Source organism: Mesoplodon mirus, assembly GCF_964341445.2.
Source record: "Mesoplodon mirus genome assembly, chromosome: 11".
NCBI lineage: Eukaryota > Metazoa > Chordata > Mammalia > Artiodactyla > Ziphiidae > Mesoplodon > Mesoplodon mirus.
Genome location: NC_138987.1, coordinates 58,134,823 through 58,156,378, shown reverse-complemented (window position 1 = coordinate 58,156,378; position 21,556 = coordinate 58,134,823). Strand labels below are relative to the sequence as shown.

The 21,556-nt window shown below is 52.9% G+C and overlaps 2 protein-coding genes across 2 annotated transcripts; one reads left to right on the top strand and one right to left on the bottom strand.

Moving 5' to 3' along the window:
- Nucleotides 1–306: 306 nt before the first annotated feature.
- On the bottom strand, nt 307–7,077 carry LOC309812578 (keratin, type II cuticular Hb6-like; the record flags this gene model as incomplete). The annotated part of the gene is made up of 9 exons (XM_082636411.1): nt 307–488; nt 620–651; nt 2,772–2,992; nt 3,250–3,375; nt 3,638–3,802; nt 4,030–4,125; nt 4,901–4,961; nt 5,762–5,970; nt 6,709–7,077. 9 exons carry the CDS (start codon nt 7,075–7,077, stop codon nt 307–309), a joined length of 1,461 nt encoding a protein of 486 aa, XP_082492537.1.
- Nucleotides 7,078–16,057: 8,980 nt separating this feature from the next.
- On the top strand, nt 16,058–21,142 carry LOC309811946 (keratin, type II cuticular Hb1; the record flags this gene model as incomplete). Its single annotated transcript, XM_082635311.1, has 9 exons — nt 16,058–16,426; nt 17,165–17,373; nt 18,174–18,234; nt 19,010–19,105; nt 19,333–19,497; nt 19,760–19,885; nt 20,143–20,363; nt 20,633–20,664; nt 20,913–21,142. The coding sequence occupies 9 exons, from the start codon at nt 16,058–16,060 to the stop codon at nt 21,140–21,142; spliced, it is 1,509 nt and encodes a 502-aa protein (XP_082491437.1).
- Between the last annotated feature and the right edge of the window lie 414 nt (nt 21,143–21,556).

Below are 21,556 nucleotides of genomic sequence, written 5' to 3'. Positions count from 1 at the left end.
AAGCTTAGATGAAGGGATCAGGCAAGACCAATGAATCCAGCAAAAAACAGAAGGCGGAAGAAAGGATGAATCCTCAGAACAACAAAACGACTACTAGGAAAGACTACAGAAAGAAGCCAAGGTGCGCCCCAGTCTCACTGGGGCTCAGGTGCCAGGGGACGGCACACAGAGGGAGCAGCTAGGGAGCAGGATAGGCAAAAGGTACACATCTGGAGCCTGTTCTCGGGAAGCCAGCAGCCGGCGGCGCGTGGGGCCACGGAAGGGGCGTTCCGCTTGCCAGAGGTCCTGGCTGGGCGGAGGGCGACCCTAGCACCTCTTAGAGCCCACGATGCTGCGGCCCAGCCCGGAGCAGGGGCCGCAGGCGTCGGCGGTGCCCACCACCACGTTGCCGCTGCAGGGGGCGCTGCAGACGCTGGTGGTGACAGCAGGGGCAGCGCCGGAGGCGCAGAGATCGCCACAGATGACGGCACGGCGGCAGCTGCTGACGCCTGGATGGGGGAAGAACAGGCAGAGTCGCGGGTCAGGCACTGCCACAGCCAGGCGGCTTGAGGCAGCGAAAACGCCCCCTCCCCAAAGGCACTGTGACCACCCAGCTGAAGGGGGTGGGGCGGCTACTTACAGACATTCACAGCCCCGACGCCCTCGCACAGCCTGCGGGAAAAGGAAAAGAGAAAGGTCAGTGCCCTGAAAAGCCGCTGGACCACACGCAGCCAAGGTGAAAGGTCAGGTCCCCCACCTTCCTTCTGCGCACTTGCCCAGGGGAAGGGGCGATTTAGCGGTAACCGGGTCCCTGTATGGGTTCTGGAGACAGATCACCTGGTGCGCCGGCTCTCCACCCCTTATTAGCTGAGCAACCTCAGAAATGCCCTCCCTCAGCCTGCCTCCTCCTGGGGAAAATCTACTCCCTGATGTGTTGTGAGAATGAACTCAGAATACGCCTACAAGTGAGTAATGCCTGCCACGCAGTAAGCACTTCAAAAATGGTAGCTGCGGGCTTCCCTGGTGGCGCAGTGGTTGAGAGTCCGCCTGCCGATGTAGGGGACATGGGTTCGCGCCCTGGTCTGGGAAGATCCCGCGTGCCACGGAGCGGCTGGGCCCGTGAGTCATGGCCGCTGAGCCTGCGCGTCCAGAGCCTGTGCTCCGCAACGGGAGAGGCCACAACAGTGAGAGGCCCACGTACTGCAAAAAAAAAAAAAAAAAAAAAAAAAAAATGGTAGCTGCTACTCTTTACTTCGGTTCTTATGGACTTGTAAATGCAACTGAGGTGCAGCAAATTTAAATTCCTGAATCTGGTCTGATTGGTGTCACTAAAATGTGAGTTTCCGGAGGACAGAATTTTTTGTCTATTCTTTTCCCCATTGCAGACAGTGCCCCAAACTATGCCTGGCTCAATAAATAACTTGCATGAATGAATGGGATGCTAGAACCCATTGAGAGCAGGCTCAGAGACTAGCCACACCAATTCCCTCACTTAACAGATGGAGAAACTGAGGCCCGGAGAGAGGAAATAACCAGTGCCGGAGGCAGGGATATCACTCCTGCCACCTAACTCCACCCCGCCCGTGTTTCCTTCCCACACAACGCTCTCTCCTTAAGGAAAACACACAGAGTCTCTCTGAGAGACCGTGGCAAAGGGTTGTCAATATCAGCTTCAGAAATGTGGAGAATCCGCAGCCCACCATCTACCGTCCCATGCCCAGGTTTCCTAGGGAACCCACACCAAAGCTTCGGAGTTCATTCCAAGAGCGCTTGTGGCAAAGGGGTGGACCTCTCTGTTTCCAGTGCTACCTCTGTGTCTCTCCAGTGTTCACACTCAGTCTTGAAAAAGTCTCCCTCCCAGATTTCTGCCCCAATGAAACTACCCAGGCCCAAAGAGCCCCAGTGCCTCTGAACTCTCCAAGGCAATGACTTGAGTTTGTTGCGAGTCTCACAGGTGATCACTTTGATTCCAGCTACCAAACCTGTGTCCCCATTTCCCCAATACACAGGATGCTCCCTCTGCATCCTCACTCTACTCTGTCCAGGGCCAAGGGCCTGGCTGGACATGAGAAGAGGAAGGCTCAGGGTAAGAGCACCTGACTAACCGGGGGAAAGAACCAAAGGGCAACATCCCGGGACTGTTGTCCTCATAGGAGCTGTTCAGCCGCCCCCCTCCAGCTGAACATAGAAGGCTGATGACCAGTGGGTCTTCCCACGCCCTCAAAACAAGCAACAAGCAAAAATGCCCAGACCAGGGCAACTGCTTCAAGGGACCAGTCCCTGCTGTCTGTCTATCCTTAGTCCCACTTGCTGCAATGGATGACCACTTAGGGATGCTCACTGTAGTTAAAATATATAAGTGTGTGTTGATAAAACCCCCTATTGAAGCTGTCATTTGGGGAGAAATCTGAACTCCCAGGGCTGGGGCCAGGATCAGGCTTGAAAAGAGATCTGGAACCCTGAGGGGCATCTGCAACGAGGGCCTGGGAGGGAAGAGGCACTATAGAGGGAAGGTGGCCCAGCCCAGACAGGGCTTCTCAGGAACAGCAATTACTATGGCCTTGACTCCAGGCTCTGAGAAACAGATCTGCAAAAGGCACCAATCCCAGATCAGCACCTAAGTGGGCATGAGAGACTCAAATGGGGCTAGAAACATACCTAATGAATAACTCAAATTACCTTTCCAGTTGCAGGATGGGGAGGTTGGGAAACAGGATTCAAGTAGGAATGTGAGGGACAGCACACTGAGAACCCAGGCAGGGCTGAGAGAGAAACTGGGCTACAGAACCCACCTGTGCTCCTCGCCCTCCAGCAGGCGCCTGTAGGTGGCGATCTCGATGTCCAGGCCCAGCTTGGAGTTCATCACCTGCTGGTACTCCTTGAGCAGGCAGGCCATGTCCTGCTTGGCCTTCTGCAGGGCCTCCTCCAGCCCGGCCAGCTTGCAGCGGGCATCATTAAGGGACGTCTCGCCCTGCTGCTCAGCCTGGGTCACTGCGGCCTCCAACTTGGAGTTCTAAAGGCCCAGAAGAGAACAAGGTGGGTTATGGTCCCTGGGTCTCTGTCTCCACTTCCTGGATGCATCCAGTCTCTCCTGGCCAGCTGGGATCACCCCAGGAACAGGTCTCTCCTCTTCATCACCTGCGTGTCCTTAAGTGACCACAACCTGGGACTCAGGTCATGCAGATGGGCTGGAGAATGAATGGTGAGATCCAGTTGGGTGCACACACTGCCTGTGGGAGGGACCCTGGGTGGGCCTCAGATGACCCCTACCTGGCACTTGACATTCTTGACCTCGGCCGTCAGCCTCTGGATCATGCGGTTCAGCTCGTTGATCTCCTCCTTGGAGCGGCACAGGGTCTCCCCGTGCCGGATCACCGTGGCCTTCATCTCCTCACACTGGAGGGAAGCAGAGAGGCTCATGAAACTCAGGATGGAACATCCCACCCACTCAGGACACCACAGATGATTTGCAAATTGTACAGTGCTCAGCCTGTGCAACCATACGTGGCAGCCATGTCCTGCTACTATAACCTGAGAGGGGTCTGCACTTCTTTCACCACCTCTAGGGATCAGAATCCCCAGACAAAAGAAGCCTTGTTAATATATACCACCCATCCCTCCCACCATGTCTAGGAGGCAGGTGCCCTGAGACACTCACCTTGCTGCGGTACCAGCTCTCAGCCTCGGCCCGACTGCGGGCGACAATGTCGTCATAGTTCGCCTTGATCTCGGCCACAATGCTGTCCATGTTCAGGTCCCGGCTGTTGTCCATCTTGATGATGACCGAGGTGTCTGAGATGTTGGCGTGGAGAACTCGGATCTCCTGCAGATGAGGGGAGGGGGGAAGGATGTGTGTGGTTTACACCATCCCCTCCCCCACCACAGTGTGTACCCAACCTTCTCAGCCCTCCTTGGTCTCTAGCTCCTGCCCTCTCTGACAGCCTCATGGACTGCAGCTCCTGCCCCAATCCCTGTCCCACTCTGATCCCAGACCAACGCCCTCTCTTCCAGGCCAGCTGCTGGTTTTCTGCCTGGACCACAACCCCTCACCTCCTCATACAGTCGCCGCAGGAAGTCGATCTCCTGAATCAGGGCCTCTGAGTTGGCCTCCAGGTCTGACTTGCAGAGGTAGGCGCAGTCCACATCCTAGGAAGGTGGGGAGTCTTTGAGTTCAGAGGACCTCTGGTGATCACCACCCCCACATTCCTCTCTCTCTTCACCCATTACATGGAGGTGAGGGGGAAAGGATTCCCAGTGCTCCTATTCCCGTCCCATCTCCATACCCTCTGCCCTTCCCCAGAGGCACCTCACAACCTCCTCCCCTTCTAAGAACAAACCCTTCGTGCCTTGGAGATGGGTCACCAGCCTTTCACTCCTCCCACCTGAGACCTCTTACCTCCCAGCTCTCCTTCTTACCCTCCCCTGTACCAGGAAGCCTGCCAGACTGGCTCCCTCACTCAGCCACCTTGACACTTCCCTGTCCCCAGCAGTCCTCCGAGACTCCACCTGGCCTCTCCTGGCTCTGCTCCATGCTCCCCCAGATCCGGAGCCTGTGCCCCTCTTCTTAATCAGACTTCCTGCAGCACTAGACAGGACACCGTCCCTCAACAGAGAGGCTGAAGCTGCCATGCCTCCACGGGACCCCAGCCACAGACCACCACCTCTGAAGCAGCACAGAACATCCAGAGGTCAACTCAGCCACCCCCCTGCTTCAGGGCAGGGTGCTAGCGGATATTCCAAGGTTATTGCCCTTCTCAAAGCCCTACATGTGCCTTTCATGACCTAATCTCTGGGAATTTCCCATCCTGACTTGGCAAGGTCGCTGCACCCCGCCGTGAGGTTGAGACCATGGGTCTCCCCAACAAGAGCCTGTCATTCTGAGATCCCTCGTGTCTCTGCTTCCCGATCCCATGTTACTCACCTTCTTCAGAGCCACAAACTCATTCTCCGCTGTCGCTCTCAGAGCGACTTCCGCCTCGTACCTGAGGCAGAAGAGGGCAGAAAGGGAGGTCATGGCAGGGCAGGTCTCCCCAGAACCCCCTCCACTTCATACCAGTGAAGGAGGCAATGTTAGGGACCTGCCAACACAGCCCGCCCCCTGGCAGCCCTGCTGGGGTCCTCATGGTTGGATTTGGGATGTGTTTGTGATTCTCTCTCCACTGTGAATTGAGGGGTCCAGGGGGCTACTCTTCTGGGACCTCACAGCCCTGTTCCCAAAGCTGCTCTGAGGTCACGTCTGGAGGAGAATGAGGACTCAGCACCAGCCCCATGCTAGGAGTGGACAGCAGCACGTTTGGGGGACTGCAGCTTCTGCTCTCCTGGGTGTCCATCCTGCTCAGCTGTGGGAGGGCCTATGAGTCCCAGAGGCCCTCAGCACTCCACACCCTAGACGGTGGGACACCAGCAGCCCCAGGACCTGGCAGCCCTGAGCGACACTGGGACTCCTATCTCGTCCAGGTGCTACAGGTGGGAGCCTGAGAGGCCAGGAGGAGATGGCTTCAGAGACTGCAGAAGCCCCCTCCCCACAGACCGCAGGGCAAGCTGCTGGGTGATCAGGCTCCAGGAAGTGAAGGCTGAAGGAGCAGAGAGAGACCTCCTGGGGAATCACGGCCCTACTCTTAGGCATCTGATCAGTGACTGCCTGATGTGAAGATCTTGCCGCACAGCGCCCACCTGCCCTGCAAGGTCACTCGCCCTTCTCGGAAAGTCTTCTCCAGTCTCATCCAATAGGCTTTAACTCAAGTCCATTCCCGTGCCCTACGTCATCCCTGACCGCACTCACTTCTCCTTGTAGCCCTCCAGCACCTCCTGCATGTGGCTGAGCTCCGAGGCCAGCCTCCCGCTGTCGGCCTCCACGCGCTCGGCCTCCCGCCTCAGCGTCTGGATGTAGCCCTGGAACAGGGGCTCCAGGTTGCTCTCGCAGCACTGGCGGTTCTGGTAGAACTGCCACTTGGTCTCCAGCAGCTTGTTCTGCTGCTCCAGGAAGCGCACCTGCCATTTGGGGTGGGAGGACGGGTCAGATGGCTCCCACTGCCCCAGAGCCTACTTGGGGCATGGGGGAATGGGGGAGGGCGCTGAGTGCTTTAAGGTAAACTCCCAAACCAGGAGCTCAGCAGAGATTACACAGAGGGCGCTGTGGAAGGCAAGGCAACTTCTGGATTTTGGGATTGGGATCTATGTTTGGATTTTCCAACCTAGGGGTGAGAGCAAGGGGCTGGGAGAGATCAGTCCCTGCTCAGGTGAACTGAGTTATCCTGACGTGCTGAGCCTAGGTGGCATGTGGTCAGGAGCCAAGCAGAGGTCTTTTTGCCTCCGACTGCCCCATCAGTGCCCAGCCTGAATTGAGCATGGGTGGGTTCAGGAAAGGTGTGATCAAGGACACCCACCCAAAGGCTGACCTATGGTCCTCTTCCTATATCTTATGTGCATTTCTTGTGTCTTGTTTGCACATATGGCCTTCTTCCTCTGACATGCGGTTCCAAACCTTGTCCTTGTCTGTCTATGGGGACCCTGCCTGTCTGGACAGAGGTTGTATATAATAACAATTGCCTAATCAGGAGCCCCTGCTCTAGACTCATCTCTCTGATCTTTCTCTGCCCTGGATATGTGTCCATCTCCTCCATTAGACTGGGATCTCCTGGGCACCACATCTCTCCTGCCCCCCGACTACCCCTTCAGTGCCTACCCAGGAAGGGAGGGTTCAGGAAGGGTGTGATCAAGGACACCCACCTTGTCGATGAAGGAAGCGAACCTGCTGTTGAGACACTTGATCTGCTCCTTCTCCTCGTGCTTCACACACTGCACGTTGGGGTCGATCTCCAGGTTGAGGGGCGTGAGGAGGCTCTTGTTGACTGACACGGTGGTGATGCAGGGCGGGCTGGGGCCGCACGCGCTGCGAGAGCTGTACCCGAAGCTGCGGCCGCAGGAGCCGGCGCGGAAGCCCCCGCCGAGGCTGCGGCTGCCGAAGCCCCCGGTGAGGCTGCTGTAGCAGGAGGTGCCGCGGTAGGGGGCGGCCGTGATGCAGCAGCGGCCGGGCCGGGGCCCGCAGGCTGAGACGCAGCTGAAGGCGCGGCCAGCACGGTAAGATCCACAAGTCATGGTGCTTCCTTGGGGCACGGGAGGCTCTGAGGAGGAAGACGGCCTAATGGAGGACACAGTGGACGAAGGTGTTTACTTCTTGGACATCGTTGCACATTTTATATATGTGGGGAGCCTGACGCATCCACAGGTTACGAGCAGTTAAACATTTATAGGCTTGGGCTGTTTAGCTGCTATTGCTTCTTCCTTAATGTGCTTAATTGGGGACCAGATGAGACCAGATGTTTCTGGTCTGTTTCTGGTCTCTGTTACCCTAAAATGCACAATTTTTGACTTCAAAGAGCCAGCTGACCTTCCCCACCCACCCCCAACCTCCCTATACAAAGTTGGCAAAGCTCAGGGTTTGGAGGATGGGGGGGAGCGGTTACTCAGGTTGGAATGGAGGGCGGGGAGAGGCGGGGCTGCGGCTCCTCCTGTCCCGCCCCATTTGATGAATCATGCCGCTGTCCGTGGTGCCCCGCACACCGGGGAAGTGTGAGATCAACAGAAAGTGTGGAACTTGAGGCACGCTTGGTGATTTCCCTCACACTGACGGCCTCTTTCTGCACCACCAAAGCCCCACACTTACACAATCTCTCACTTAATCGCACACCTGCTCCCAAATCCCTCACCTACACCCATCAACATATTCTCTCTCTCTCTCTCACACACACACACACACACACACGTACACACTGTGCACTCACATGCTGGCCTTCCCATCCACAATCTCACACATACTCACACGTGCTCACATACACACGTGCCGCTTGCACACAGACCAGTCCCTAGGCCACTTATTAGATCTTCTTTGTCAACCTATGCTGAGAGAAGACAATCCCTCCCTCAGAGTCTTCCATGAGGCCTAAGGGGGGCACACACGGGCTCAATGGCCTCAGGAATGCCCAGCCATTTCCAACAAGGCCCCAACCAAGGATAGCCTGTCTAGAGTTCACCTCCAGTCTCCATGTTTTCTCCAGGGCCCAGAAGGACTGGAGTAGGCACAGCTGTTATAAATCTTTATAGCATTTGGCTCAAATACCAGAGAATCATTCTAGATAGGGACATATAAGGAGAGCATTCAGCCCCCTGCCATCACCCCCCTTAGCCCGTACTGCTTTCCATGCTCTACCAAACCTGCAAGCCCCTTCCCTTTACAGCAGTTTGTCAGTAGCCTTGGAAGATGTCAGAACACATCCATTTTGGTGTGTGCCATCCATCCAGTGTGGGTACATTGGACCTTGAACCATAAAAGGCTGGGTAGGAACCAAGGCTCTGCCATGAATAGCTCTGTATGATCTAGGGGCAAAGCAGTTCACTCCTCTGGGAAATGGATTAAGCCTCTTCTTCCTAGAGCTGCCTTGGAGTATTACAGAAATGTGCATATGCTCAGTAAACTCCAGAGCACAGTGCAGACGTGCTTTACTGTATCATTAAGAAGCAGCAGGCTCTGGGACTGCATTTTTTTTTTCAGAGTTCACATTGTGATCCACCAATAGGAACAACCAGAATTTTAATGAGACAGATTAGGACAAAATCAAGTAGAGTAGAATATAGTAGAAAATATTAGAGTGTAACATATGTAGTAAAAGTAACATTTCAGGATCTTTTGTTTCAATAGCATGTGATATGTATGTACGTGTGTACTTAGTCATTATGCAAAGTTATTTCTTAATATAATTGAAACTAAAAAGTTTAAGTACATGGTCTATCAGTTAAGAACACAGACCCAGATTCCAAACTGCCTAGTTTCAAAGTCCAGCTCTGCCACTTTCTAGCTGTGTAACCTCAGGCAATTACTTAACCTCTCCGCATCTTATTTCGTAATTTGTAAAATAGGGATAATAGTACCCACCTCATAAAGTTTTTATGAGGATTAAAAGAATTAATCAGTGTCAAGCACTTAGAACAGAGCCTGACACACTCTAAGTATGTAATCATATTAGTGGCTGGTATCGGGGCAGCTGCTGTAGTTAGAGTGGCAGATTGGATGCAGAGACAGAGCTATGTGTTATTGTTGCCGCTGCTGTGGATGTATCAGCAGGTTTGATGGAATATACCTACCCACATTCCTAAACCACCTATGTAAAATTCCCACTAATAGTGCCTATCTGAAAGGACTCATAGAAGGCTTAAATTTAAAAATACATGGACAATGCTTAACTCAACACCTGACACATAGCAAGTACTCCATAAATGTTATCAACTATTATTCTACCATGGTGGTCAGTCCAAGGGGCAGGGAGGACTGGAGACCTTTGACCATCGTCACTTCCTTTATCCTGGAAAAGAACCCCAAATCAAACATCCATCCTCAAGCCCAGCTGCCCCAGGGAAGGCCCAATGAGAATCTCTCCTCTTAGGCAAAGGGAAAATGTCACCAATCCTTGGGCAACCACACTACTGAATGAAAAGAAAAGTTTGGACAGTCCAAAAAGTCTGTCCTCTGTAGTAACTGATAAATTTGTATGCCTTAATTTGGCCTTATTGGAAGTCCTCAGCCATAAATCAATGACATGCTCATTCATCTTGCTTTTTTGCCTGATTCTGAAAACTCCTGATTGGTCAGTAGCCCAGGGATACCATGGGGTTGAGAGTGGCGGATTTGCCATTGATAATCCATCCAAGTATAATGGAATTCCAAAGAGAGAAAGAGAAGTCAGGCTTTCACTGCGACTGGAAAGATAGAAGTTGGATTTGAGGAAAGACTTGCCAGAGGAGGGCAAATAGTCATGGTTTCCTAAGGAGCTTGCATTATGTCTCCCATTTAGGGAAGCTTCATGTAAAAGAGAAACACTGTTTATTCTGGAGTGGCTATCATGTTTGTGGAGCCAGGGCGAACCAAAAGACCTTCAGATCTGGAGATCACAGCCTCTTCTTTTAGCCCAAGTAGATCTTGTTTCAAGGGTTGCCTGGAAAGAAGGAGTAAATCAGGTGGTTTTAACATTGAGAAGTTTCTTGTTCAAGACTCCCTTCAGTCCATCCTGCTCCTCTGGAGGATGTTATAAGGCAGATTCCCCCAAATGGATAATGGGTTAAACAAGGTAACATCTTGTTGTGGGATTCAGGGATTCTGCGATTGATGTGTCCCTGCAATATGCTGAATCCTGTCTTAATTTTGGAGGGAGGGAGGAAAACACTAAGAAGAGGAAGGAGACATGGATTCTGGAGCTCCTGATCTGATGAGGAAGACAGACCCAGAAGTTCATGAGAAAGTCCAGAAGTCTGAAGAGGGCTGGGTTTTAGCTACACCATCAGATGCTCAGGAACACAATGCCTACTGATAGGGCCCATTCTGAGGCAATGTGAAGTACAGCTGGTCTGATGAGAAAGGCAAGAAAGGCTCCCTGGGAAGGGTGAGGACAGGCTTCAGTAAGGCAGCAGGAGGGACAGTGTTGGTAAAAAGATGTACATGGAGATATTTCAGAGAGTGGACGGTAGGGGCAGCTGAGGGACCTTGCAGAAGAGGAAGGGATCATGAGATGCTGTGACAGTAGAGAACCAGCTGAGACAGAGACCTCAGAAGCAGGGCCCATGTCATTCTGCTCCATGGCTAGAGGCTGGGAAGCAGCCTGTGGACTCTACATCTGGAAGTTACCAAAACTGCACTCTAGGCTTGCAGGTATCCAAGAGGTCACGCCAGAGCTCTGCCTCCTCACCAAGACAGCCTGAGACAGTGGCCAATTATCCATGAGAACTCACCAGAGGAGGGAGGGCCAAAGGCCGTCCTTGAGAGTCTGGCAGAGGATGAAGCCTGACTCAGGAGCTCCACCCTTGGTGAGGTCCATTCCCACTAACCTGGCTGAGCCCCTGCACCTCCCCCAGCCCACGTCTCTGCCCCATGAAGGTTCATTTCTTTAGAGCTGGAGACGAGGTTGCCCACCCCTTCAGGTAGGTCTACACCTTGTCCTCAGTGCTGTGCCCCTTCCCTCATCAACATCTTCCTCCTCTGCTCTTCCACCCCTGGAGTGTCTCCCCACCATTCTCCCATAGGTCTTCTCCCTCTTTTCCTCCACTGTCCTCCACTTCCCTTCTCTCCTCTCTGTCTCCCCCAATCTCCCCTCTCTCCCATTCCCCTCACCTCCCAGCCAGTCTCCATCCTTCTTCCAAGGGGCCCTGGAGAGTAATAGTCTAACACCAAGCATCTTCTTCCTCCTTTTATCTAGAAATCTACCTTCCATCCACTTCTCTCTTTCTTTCACCAACCCTACCCCATCTCTACTCTGACCTGTGGCATTCAGAATTCTTGCCCTTGTTGGTTGCTTTTTCCTACCACCCCATCATCACTCAGATCAAAGACTCAGGTAAAGAACACATCTACTCACTGCATCTTTCCTTCAGGCCCCAGACAGGATCTCTCCCCACCCCATCCCTAGCCCCAGGAATGGCTGCCCTCTGGTCTGCTTCATCTGGTCCCCACCCCATCTTACCAAAAAGCTTTGCATAATTAACCACCAAGCTTTGATGGCTCCATTACTCAGCACTTAATATGTAGCTGGTATTCACTTCATTCACTCAAGAAATATTTATTGAGCACCTACTATGTGCCAAGCCCTTGGAATATAGCCATGAACCAAACATTTGTACCCATTGGTGTGCTGCAGGGTTTGCATTTTTGTTCATGATCTAGGTATATGTTCAGCTTTTCTCTTAGAACTGGAAGCTCACATCAAATAAGGGTGAGTTCATCCTCTGGCCCTGAACACTGAGAGCACACTGAAAGACCCTGAAGAGGTACTGGAGGGAGGGATTAGCGAGTGTGTATGAATGTGTCCTATACAAACACCACCTACCATGTGATGCTTTAGTGATGACAGATGGTGGATTGATAGGAGTGCAGTGAGATAAACTCATCCCTTCCACTGGGATCAAACACACCAAGCTCTGAGTGCCAGCTCTGCCTCTAACTACACAGCCTGAGCAATCTCTTAACCCTCTAGGCCTCAGTGTCCTCATCTGTAAAACTAGAATAATAACACCTGCCTCAGAGGGTAATTGTAAAAATTAAATGCTTTAACAAAAATTGGGCAGTCAGTATAGTATCTTCTATGAAGCAAGATGAACATCAAAAGATGTTGTTATAAGTTTGGAAGAATATTCATAAAATAGTTTTCTACACTAAGCATATGCTACCTGAATAATTTTTTTTTAAAATAACCCATACCCTAGAGAAACTCTTGCACAAATACACCAGAAGACTTGGAAAAGAAAGTTCATGGCAGCTCTGTTCATAATACAAACTCTGGGGACAACCATGAGGCTACCAGGGTGGAAAGATGAATAAATTGTGACATATTCATACAAAGAATACAGTCCACAGTGAAAATGCACACAATACAGCTACAGGAAGCAACATTGAACAATGGAATACACACAATATGATTCCATTTATATGAAGTTCAAAAACTGGAAAACTAAATCATATATGGTTTAGGGATGCCTTCCTTGGTCCTTAAACTGTAAAGAAAAGCAAGGGAATGATTCAACACAAAATCCCAGAGAGGAGCCATGCCTGGGTCAGGAAGGAAGGGGGTACAGTGAGAATGAGGCTCAGAGGAAGCTCCAAAGTTACACATATGTTCTATTTCTTCCTACAGGTGGTAGGCACACCACCTATACTTTCTTTTTGGGGGTGGTCTATTTCACCATAAAAGCAATTTTAACTTCCATAAAGCTCCCATTGCCAGAGCCAAGACCATGGAGTGGTCATTCTGCCAACTATCCCCCCCTCCCCTCTTCCCTTCCCCCACCACAAGCTGTTTTACTCCAAGAAAACCTACGGATTGAATGTCTTTTTAAGCCTTCAAACTTATCAGCCATTAATAATACCTGAAGTTAAATGAAATGTCACATCTGAATTTTTTTTAATATCTTGTTTTAAATTGCTTGCTGCTCCTTTCAAATTGCTTAGCAAAGACCAGCCATTAGTAATTAGCTCATGTTTATGCGTGTCATTTTTATAGGGAGTTACACCGGTAGAAAAGGCAAAGCGTGTGTGAGCTGCACCCTGACTCACAGGGCTTCTCCTCAGGACACCCGGCCAACTGGCTGGCTGGGAGCACCACAGCTCCCTTGTGGGCAGTGCCCAGAGTGGCGGACGAGGGCATAAAGGGCCTCAGAAGAGCTGACCCAGCTCCCCAAACACATAAAGTATCAGGAGCAATGCCCTCCTCTGGGATGGCAAGATGGCTGACACAGTCCATGACCCCATGTCAGTCCTGTCACAAGCCCCACTCCTGAATGTTTTGCACAGACACACTATTCTCTTTTCCCACCAACCCCCCCACCACCTTCCTCCTGCCCTAAGCTGATTTGCCTGCCTTTGCCCCTAAGACACAGCAGCTATGGGGGCAGGGCAGGGGGGCGGGGGAAGACTGCCAGCTGCGACGTTTCACTTCTCTATTCTTCCCTTCCATTTAATGCAAACCCCTGTACTTTATGGTATCATTTTTCTAGACCTGCTCTATTGGAATGGGGTGCTTTACGGGTACATAGAACACAGTATAACCTATCTAGGTACTTACAATATACCAGAGGTAAACAAATAACTAAAACTGCTGTTCTCCATCCCCTTCCTTCAGTTCACAGCCACACGGTCCTGCAGATCTCCACCCCGCCCCCCAGCCTCTCATTGCCCTGTGCCACATACATGCCCATTAGCCCTCCTGGTTCCAACCATTCCAGCCTCCTCTGACTCTGCCCTCCTTCCTTAGACTGACTCTCCCCAATCCTATATCCACAGATATCCTCTCTCTAACAACTTCTCCACCCTCTTGAAAGTTTGCAGGGATTAGGAAATCCAGGGGTTGCCATAGCCTATAGGTGAGAAGGCATTGCATCTCCTGAGCTTCACTACTTAATAGATGGGAGACTGGAGCCTACCCGGCTCTTTGGTGGGGCTAATGGCAGACTCTGAGAGGGCTTACGCCAAGGAGTACTTCCCAGAACTTCTACTGCCAGTGTCCTTGTTCCCCCAGTGAGCCACAGCCACCCCCGCCTCTGCAGAAGACCCTCCAACACTAGCAGGAGTTGTATCCTTTTGATGTGATTCGATTTGGGGTGGTCCGGGAAGATCCCACATGCTGCAGAGCAACTAAGCCCGTGCGCCGCAACTACTGAGCCTGCACTCTAGAGCCAGCGAGCCACAACTACTGAGCCCGCGTGCCACAACTACTGAAGCCCCTGTGCCTAGAGCCCGTGCTCTGCAACAAGAGAAGCCACTGCAATGAGAAGCCTGAGCGCCGCAACGAAGAGTAGCCTCCACCAGCTGCAACTAGAGAAAGCCCACGCACAGCAACGAGGACCCAACACAGCCAAAAATAGATAGATAAATAAATAAATAGATAAATATATTTTTTAAAAAACAGAAGCAATATTGTAACAAATTCAATAACGACTTTAAAAATGGTCCACGTTAAAAAAATCTTTAAAAAAAATAGATGGGAGACTTTGGTTGAGTTATTTAACCTCTCTGAGCCTCAGTTTCCTCATCTGTAAAATGGAGATAATGATACATACTTCATATGGTTGATGTGAGAATTAGAAATCATTTATGGCATATAATGATGGTCACATAGTAGGTGGCCAATAAAAAGAAAATAGGACCTATGTTGCCCTATGGAGTTCTTTCTAATTGTAAAGGGGAAAATATACTCAAGTGATCCAGTTTAGCATCACCAGTAACAGAACAACCTGATATTTTGTGCTTCCTGGGGTGATACAGTAAGAGTTATAAAGCATCAGTTATGATGGATTCTGCCCAAAAATGTTTCAGTTAAACCCAGTCAAGCCTCCAGACCAGCACTATCTAATAGAAGCTGGTGTGATGGTGGAACTGTCCTGTAGCTGTGCTGTTCAATAAGGTAGCCAGTAGTCATGTGTGGCATGTAATTGAGGGGCTAGATTTTGAACTTATTTAATTTTAACTAATTTAAATAACCACATGTGTCTATTGGCTACCATATTGCACAGCCTAGCTCAAGAGTTAATTTTCAGTGTACAGAAAATACAAGAGATAGAGCCATAAGTTAAATCAAGAAAACCTATCTTTAAAAAGTATTAGGGCAATTGGGAAATTTTAATATGGAATGGATAGTAAATGATTCTTTGGAATTATCATTCTTTTTCTTGCGTGTGAAAATGGTACTGTCCTTATTCTTAAGAAATGCATGCTTAAGTATTTAAGGGCTCCATGTTATGCTTTCTGTAATCGTCAAATAATTGGGCAAATGTGAAAGCAGATATGGCATAATGTTAACAACTCTTGAATCTGGGTACCTGGGTGGAACACAGCAGGGTGTTTGTTACACGGGTACTATTCCTTCAACTTTTCTATATGTTTGAAAACTCTCATAATAAAAGTGGAAGAAGACATAAAACAAATATTTAATAATCTGCTGGCTGCTACCATGACAGGAAAAGTCAGGTGTATTTCAGCAGCCAACTGGACTTTCTGAAGATGGGGGAAATACAGCTTTATGTTATAGTAGGACCTTGGCCACTACTGGGATGGAAACTTCTAGAAGTTATTCATAAATATCACAGTCTTTCCTGGGTCCCCCACTCACACCTTACACACATACAGTTTGCCTGCTTCTGCCCCATCTGGTTTCCCTTCTCCTCCCCTTTTCTTGGCCCCATTCTTCCCTCCCCTCCCCTGCCCTGCCCTTCTCTCTCCAGTACCCTCAGATGTGTGCATGCCCTGCTGTCAAGGCACTTTGAAGATGAAACATGCTGAGTTCCCCTACAGCCCACGGGTTGGCATCCTTTACACAGAGAAGGGTGCGGGCCACAACACTATTAAAGCACATTCTAGAGAGGCGTTGGACCCAGCTAGCTACCCAAGCCCATAAAGCACAAATTGCAAAACCCCATCTGCATAGCCAAGCACTTTCTATCTGAGCATAAATAGGACCCGGGCTCCTAGAGGAGGACATTAGAGTTTCCACAAGACTCCAGTTCTCCTATCCTGTACTCCGCAAGCCAAACGGCCAGAAACATCATGACCTGCAGAGCAGGATTCGGCGGCCGCGCCTTCAGCTGCTTCTCAGCCTGCGGGCCCCGGCCCGGCCGCTGCTGCATCACGGCCGCCCCCTACCGCGGCACCTCCTGCTACAGCAGCCTCACCGGGGGCTTCGGCAGCCGCAGCCTCGGCGGGGGCTTCCGCGCCGGCTCCTGCGGCCGCAGCTTCGGGTACAGCTCTCGCAGCGCGTGCGGCCCCAGCCCGCCCTGCATCACCACCGTGTCGGTCAACAAGAGCCTCCTCACGCCCCTCAACCTGGAGATCGACCCCAACGTGCAGTGTGTGAAGCACGAGGAGAAGGAGCAGATCAAGTGTCTCAACAGCAGGTTCGCTTCCTTCATCGACAAGGTGGGTGCCCTTAATCATACCCTTCCTGAACCCTCCCTTCCTGGGTAGGCACTGAAGGGGTAGTCGGGGGGCAGGAGAGATGTGGTGCCCAGGAGATCCCAGTCTAATGGAGGAGATGGACACACATCCAGGGCAGAGAAAGATCAGAGAGATGAGTCTAGAGCAGGGGCTCCTGATCAGGCAATTGTTATTATATACAACCTCTGTCCAGACAGGCAGGGTCCCCATAGACAGACAAGGACAAGGTTTGGAACCGCATGTCAGAGGAAGAAGGCCATATGTGCAAACAAGACACAAGAAATGCACATAAGATATAGGAAGAGGACCATAGGTCAGCCTTTGGGTGGGTGTCCTTGATCACACCTTTCCTGAACCCACCCATGCTCAATTCAGGCTGGGCACTGATGGGGCAGTCGGAGGCAAAAAGACCTCTGCTTGGCTCCTGACCACATGCCACCTAGGCTCAGCACGTCAGGATAACTCAGTTCACCTGAGCAGGGACTGATCTCTCCCAGCCCCTTGCTCTCACCCCTAGGTTGGAAAATCCAAACATAGATCCCAATCCCAAAATCCAGAAGTTGCCTTGCCTTCCACAGCGCCCTCTGTGTAATCTCTGCTGAGCTCCTGGTTTGGGAGTTTACCTTAAAGCACTCAGCGCCCTCCCCCATTCCCCCATGCCCCAAGTAGGCTCTGGGGCAGTGGGAGCCATCTGACCCGTCCTCCCACCCCAAATGGCAGGTGCGCTTCCTGGAGCAGCAGAACAAGCTGCTGGAGACCAAGTGGCAGTTCTACCAGAACCGCCAGTGCTGCGAGAGCAACCTGGAGCCCCTGTTCCAGGGCTACATCCAGACGCTGAGGCGGGAGGCCGAGCGCGTGGAGGCCGACAGCGGGAGGCTGGCCTCGGAGCTCAGCCACATGCAGGAGGTGCTGGAGGGCTACAAGGAGAAGTGAGTGCGGTCAGGGATGACGTAGGGCACGGGAATGGACTTGAGTTAAAGCCTATTGGATGAGACTGGAGAAGACTTTCCGAGAAGGGCGAGTGACCTTGCAGGGCAGGTGGGCGCTGTGCGGCAAGATCTTCACATCAGGCAGTCACTGATCAGATGCCTAAGAGTAGGGCCGTGATTCCCCAGGAGGTCTCTCTCTGCTCCTTCAGCCTTCACTTCCTGGAGCCTGATCACCCAGCAGCTTGCCCTGCGGTCTGTGGGGAGGGGGCTTCTGCAGTCTCTGAAGCCATCTCCTCCTGGCCTCTCAGGCTCCCACCTGTAGCACCTGGACGAGATAGGAGTCCCAGTGTCGCTCAGGGCTGCCAGGTCCTGGGGCTGCTGGTGTCCCACCGTCTAGGGTGTGGAGTGCTGAGGGCCTCTGGGACTCATAGGCCCTCCCACAGCTGAGCAGGATGGACACCCAGGAGAGCAGAAGCTGCAGTCCCCCAAACGTGCTGCTGTCCACTCCTAGCATGGGGCTGGTGCTGAGTCCTCATTCTCCTCCAGACGTGACCTCAGAGCAGCTTTGGGAACAGGGCTGTGAGGTCCCAGAAGAGTAGCCCCCTGGACCCCTCAATTCACAGTGGAGAGAGAATCACAAACACATCCCAAATCCAACCATGAGGACCCCAGCAGGGCTGCCAGGGGGCGGGCTGTGTTGGCAGGTCCCTAACATTGCCTCCTTCACTGGTATGAAGTGGAGGGGGTTCTGGGGAGACCTGCCCTGCCATGACCTCCCTTTCTGCCCTCTTCTGCCTCAGGTACGAGGCGGAAGTCGCTCTGAGAGCGACAGCGGAGAATGAGTTTGTGGCTCTGAAGAAGGTGAGTAACATGGGATCGGGAAGCAGAGACACGAGGGACCTCAGAATGACAGGCTCTTGTTGGGGAGACCCATGGTCTCAACCTCACGGCGGGGTGCAGCGACCTTGCCAAGTCAGGATGGGAAATTCCCAGAGATTAGGTCATGAAAGGCACATGTAGGGCTTTGAGAAGGGCAATAACCTTGGAATATCCGCTAGCACCCTGCCCTGAAGCAGGGGGGTGGCTGAGTTGACCTCTGGATGTTCTGTGCTGCTTCAGAGGTGGTGGTCTGTGGCTGGGGTCCCGTGGAGGCATGGCAGCTTCAGCCTCTCTGTTGAGGGACGGTGTCCTGTCTAGTGCTGCAGGAAGTCTGATTAAGAAGAGGGGCACAGGCTCCGGATCTGGGGGAGCATGGAGCAGAGCCAGGAGAGGCCAGGTGGAGTCTCGGAGGACTGCTGGGGACAGGGAAGTGTCAAGGTGGCTGAGTGAGGGAGCCAGTCTGGCAGGCTTCCTGGTACAGGGGAGGGTAAGAAGGAGAGCTGGGAGGTAAGAGGTCTCAGGTGGGAGGAGTGAAAGGCTGGTGACCCATCTCCAAGGCACGAAGGGTTTGTTCTTAGAAGGGGAGGAGGTTGTGAGGTGCCTCTGGGGAAGGGCAGAGGGTATGGAGATGGGACGGGAATAGGAGCACTGGGAATCCTTTCCCCCTCACCTCCATGTAATGGGTGAAGAGAGAGAGGAATGTGGGGGTGGTGATCACCAGAGGTCCTCTGAACTCAAAGACTCCCCACCTTCCTAGGATGTGGACTGCGCCTACCTCTGCAAGTCAGACCTGGAGGCCAACTCAGAGGCCCTGATTCAGGAGATCGACTTCCTGCGGCGACTGTATGAGGAGGTGAGGGGTTGTGGTCCAGGCAGAAAACCAGCAGCTGGCCTGGAAGAGAGGGCGTTGGTCTGGGATCAGAGTGGGACAGGGATTGGGGCAGGAGCTGCAGTCCATGAGGCTGTCAGAGAGGGCAGGAGCTAGAGACCAAGGAGGGCTGAGAAGGTTGGGTACACACTGTGGTGGGGGAGGGGATGGTGTAAACCACACACATCCTTCCCCCCTCCCCTCATCTGCAGGAGATCCGAGTTCTCCACGCCAACATCTCAGACACCTCGGTCATCATCAAGATGGACAACAGCCGGGACCTGAACATGGACAGCATTGTGGCCGAGATCAAGGCGAACTATGACGACATTGTCGCCCGCAGTCGGGCCGAGGCTGAGAGCTGGTACCGCAGCAAGGTGAGTGTCTCAGGGCACCTGCCTCCTAGACATGGTGGGAGGGATGGGTGGTATATATTAACAAGGCTTCTTTTGTCTGGGGATTCTGATCCCTAGAGGTGGTGAAAGAAATGCAGACCCCTCTCAGGTTATAGTAGCAGGACATGGCTGCCACGTATGGTTGCACAGGCTGAGCACTGTACAATTTGCAAATCATCTGTGGTGTCCTGAGTGGGTGGGATGTTCCATCCTGAGTTTCATGAGCCTCTCTGCTTCCCTCCAGTGTGAGGAGATGAAGGCCACGGTGATCCAGCACAGGGAGACCCTGTGCCGCTCCAAGGAGGAGATCAACGAGCTGAACCGCATGATCCAGAGGCTGACGGCCGAGGTCAAGAATGTCAAGTGCCAGGTAGGGGTCATCTGAGGCCCACCCAGGGTCCCTCCCACAGGCAGTGTGTGCACCCAACTGGATCTCACCATTCATTCTCCAGCCCATCTGCATGACCTGAGTCCCAGGTTGTGGTCACTTAAGGACACGCAGGTGATGAAGAGGAGAGACCTGTTCCTGGGGTGATCCCAGCTGGCCAGGAGAGACTGGATGCATCCAGGAAGTGGAGACAGAGACCCAGGGACCATAACCCACCTTGTTCTCTTCTGGGCCTTTAGAACTCCAAGTTGGAGGCCGCAGTGACCCAGGCTGAGCAGCAGGGCGAGGCGTCCCTTAATGATGCCCGCTGCAAGCTGGCCGGGCTGGAGGAGGCCCTGCAGAAGGCCAAGCAGGACATGGCCTGCCTGCTCAAGGAGTACCAGCAGGTGATGAACTCCAAGCTGGGCCTGGACATCGAGATCGCCACCTACAGGCGCCTGCTGGAGGGCGAGGAGCACAGGTGGGGCCCATCCCAGCCTGGCCCTGAGCTGCCCATTCCCACCCTTTCTACAAGCACCACCCTTGATCCTGGCTGAGCAATGGCCAGGGATCTGGGACAAACCTATCATTTATCAGTTTGGGGTGGGGGGCGGTTTGTGAGGACTATGACTTCTGACCCTCTGCCCCCTCCTTCCTGACCACTTGTGAACCCCACCCCAGGAACTTGTAGAGCTCTGTCGGCAACTCTGGCTCAGTCACTAATGTTGCTTTTTTCCTCTTCCCTCTCAGACTGTGTGAAGGCGTTGGGGCCGTGAATGTCTGTGAGTAACCTAGACCCTGTGTGGATGAATTTACTCTCTTCCTGTAAGGGATGGAAGGAGGAGTCCCACTGGACCTAAATATAAGAGTGGGCTGGCATCACAGGAGGAGGGATTTGGGGTTAGACAAGAAGCAAGGACCACATCTTTGGGACTAGAGTTGTTAAGTAAAGATGCTTGGAGAGGTGCATCGTCGGGGAGGCCGGAGACTCGGTCCCCCAGAATTTTGACTCAGCCTTTGGGGTTCGCAGGTGTCAGCAGCTCCCGGGGCGGGGTCGTCTGTGGGGACCTCTGCGTGTCTGGCTCCCGGCCCGTGACTGGCAGCGTCTGCAGTGCCCCCTGCAGCGGGAACCTGGCGGTGAGCACCGGCCTATGTGCGCCCATTGGCCCCTGCGGTTCCGTCACGTCTTGCGGCGTGGGCCCCTGCGGCATCAGCTCCTACGGCGTGGGCTCCTGCGCCAGCAGCTGCCGCAAATATTAGGCGCCCCAACTCAGGGCCGGCCCTGCCAACCCTCCCGCGCAGCCCGGCAGGGCCCGCCTTGCCTGACCCCGCCCCGCTCACCTCTGGGTGGAGCAAGCCCTAGGCTACTTCTCTGGCTCTTCGAAAGGTCCATCCCACTCCTAGCCTCTCAAGCCTGTGTGTGATCCCCTATTCCCGGGCCCTGCCGCCCACGCTGGGAAAGGCTACCCTAGAAAGAAGTCTCTTTGGCCACCACAGGAAGGGGACTCCGGGGCAGGGAGGACTAGGATCAGAACCTGGGCTGCTATGGGGCCAATGGCCAAAGCTCCCACTCTGTCCCGGCATCTCCCCTTCCTTCTCTGCCGTGTTCCTCCCTTTCTTGATTTGTGTTTCCAATAAATCAATATAGCCAACCCTGAGCCTTGTCTGCACTTC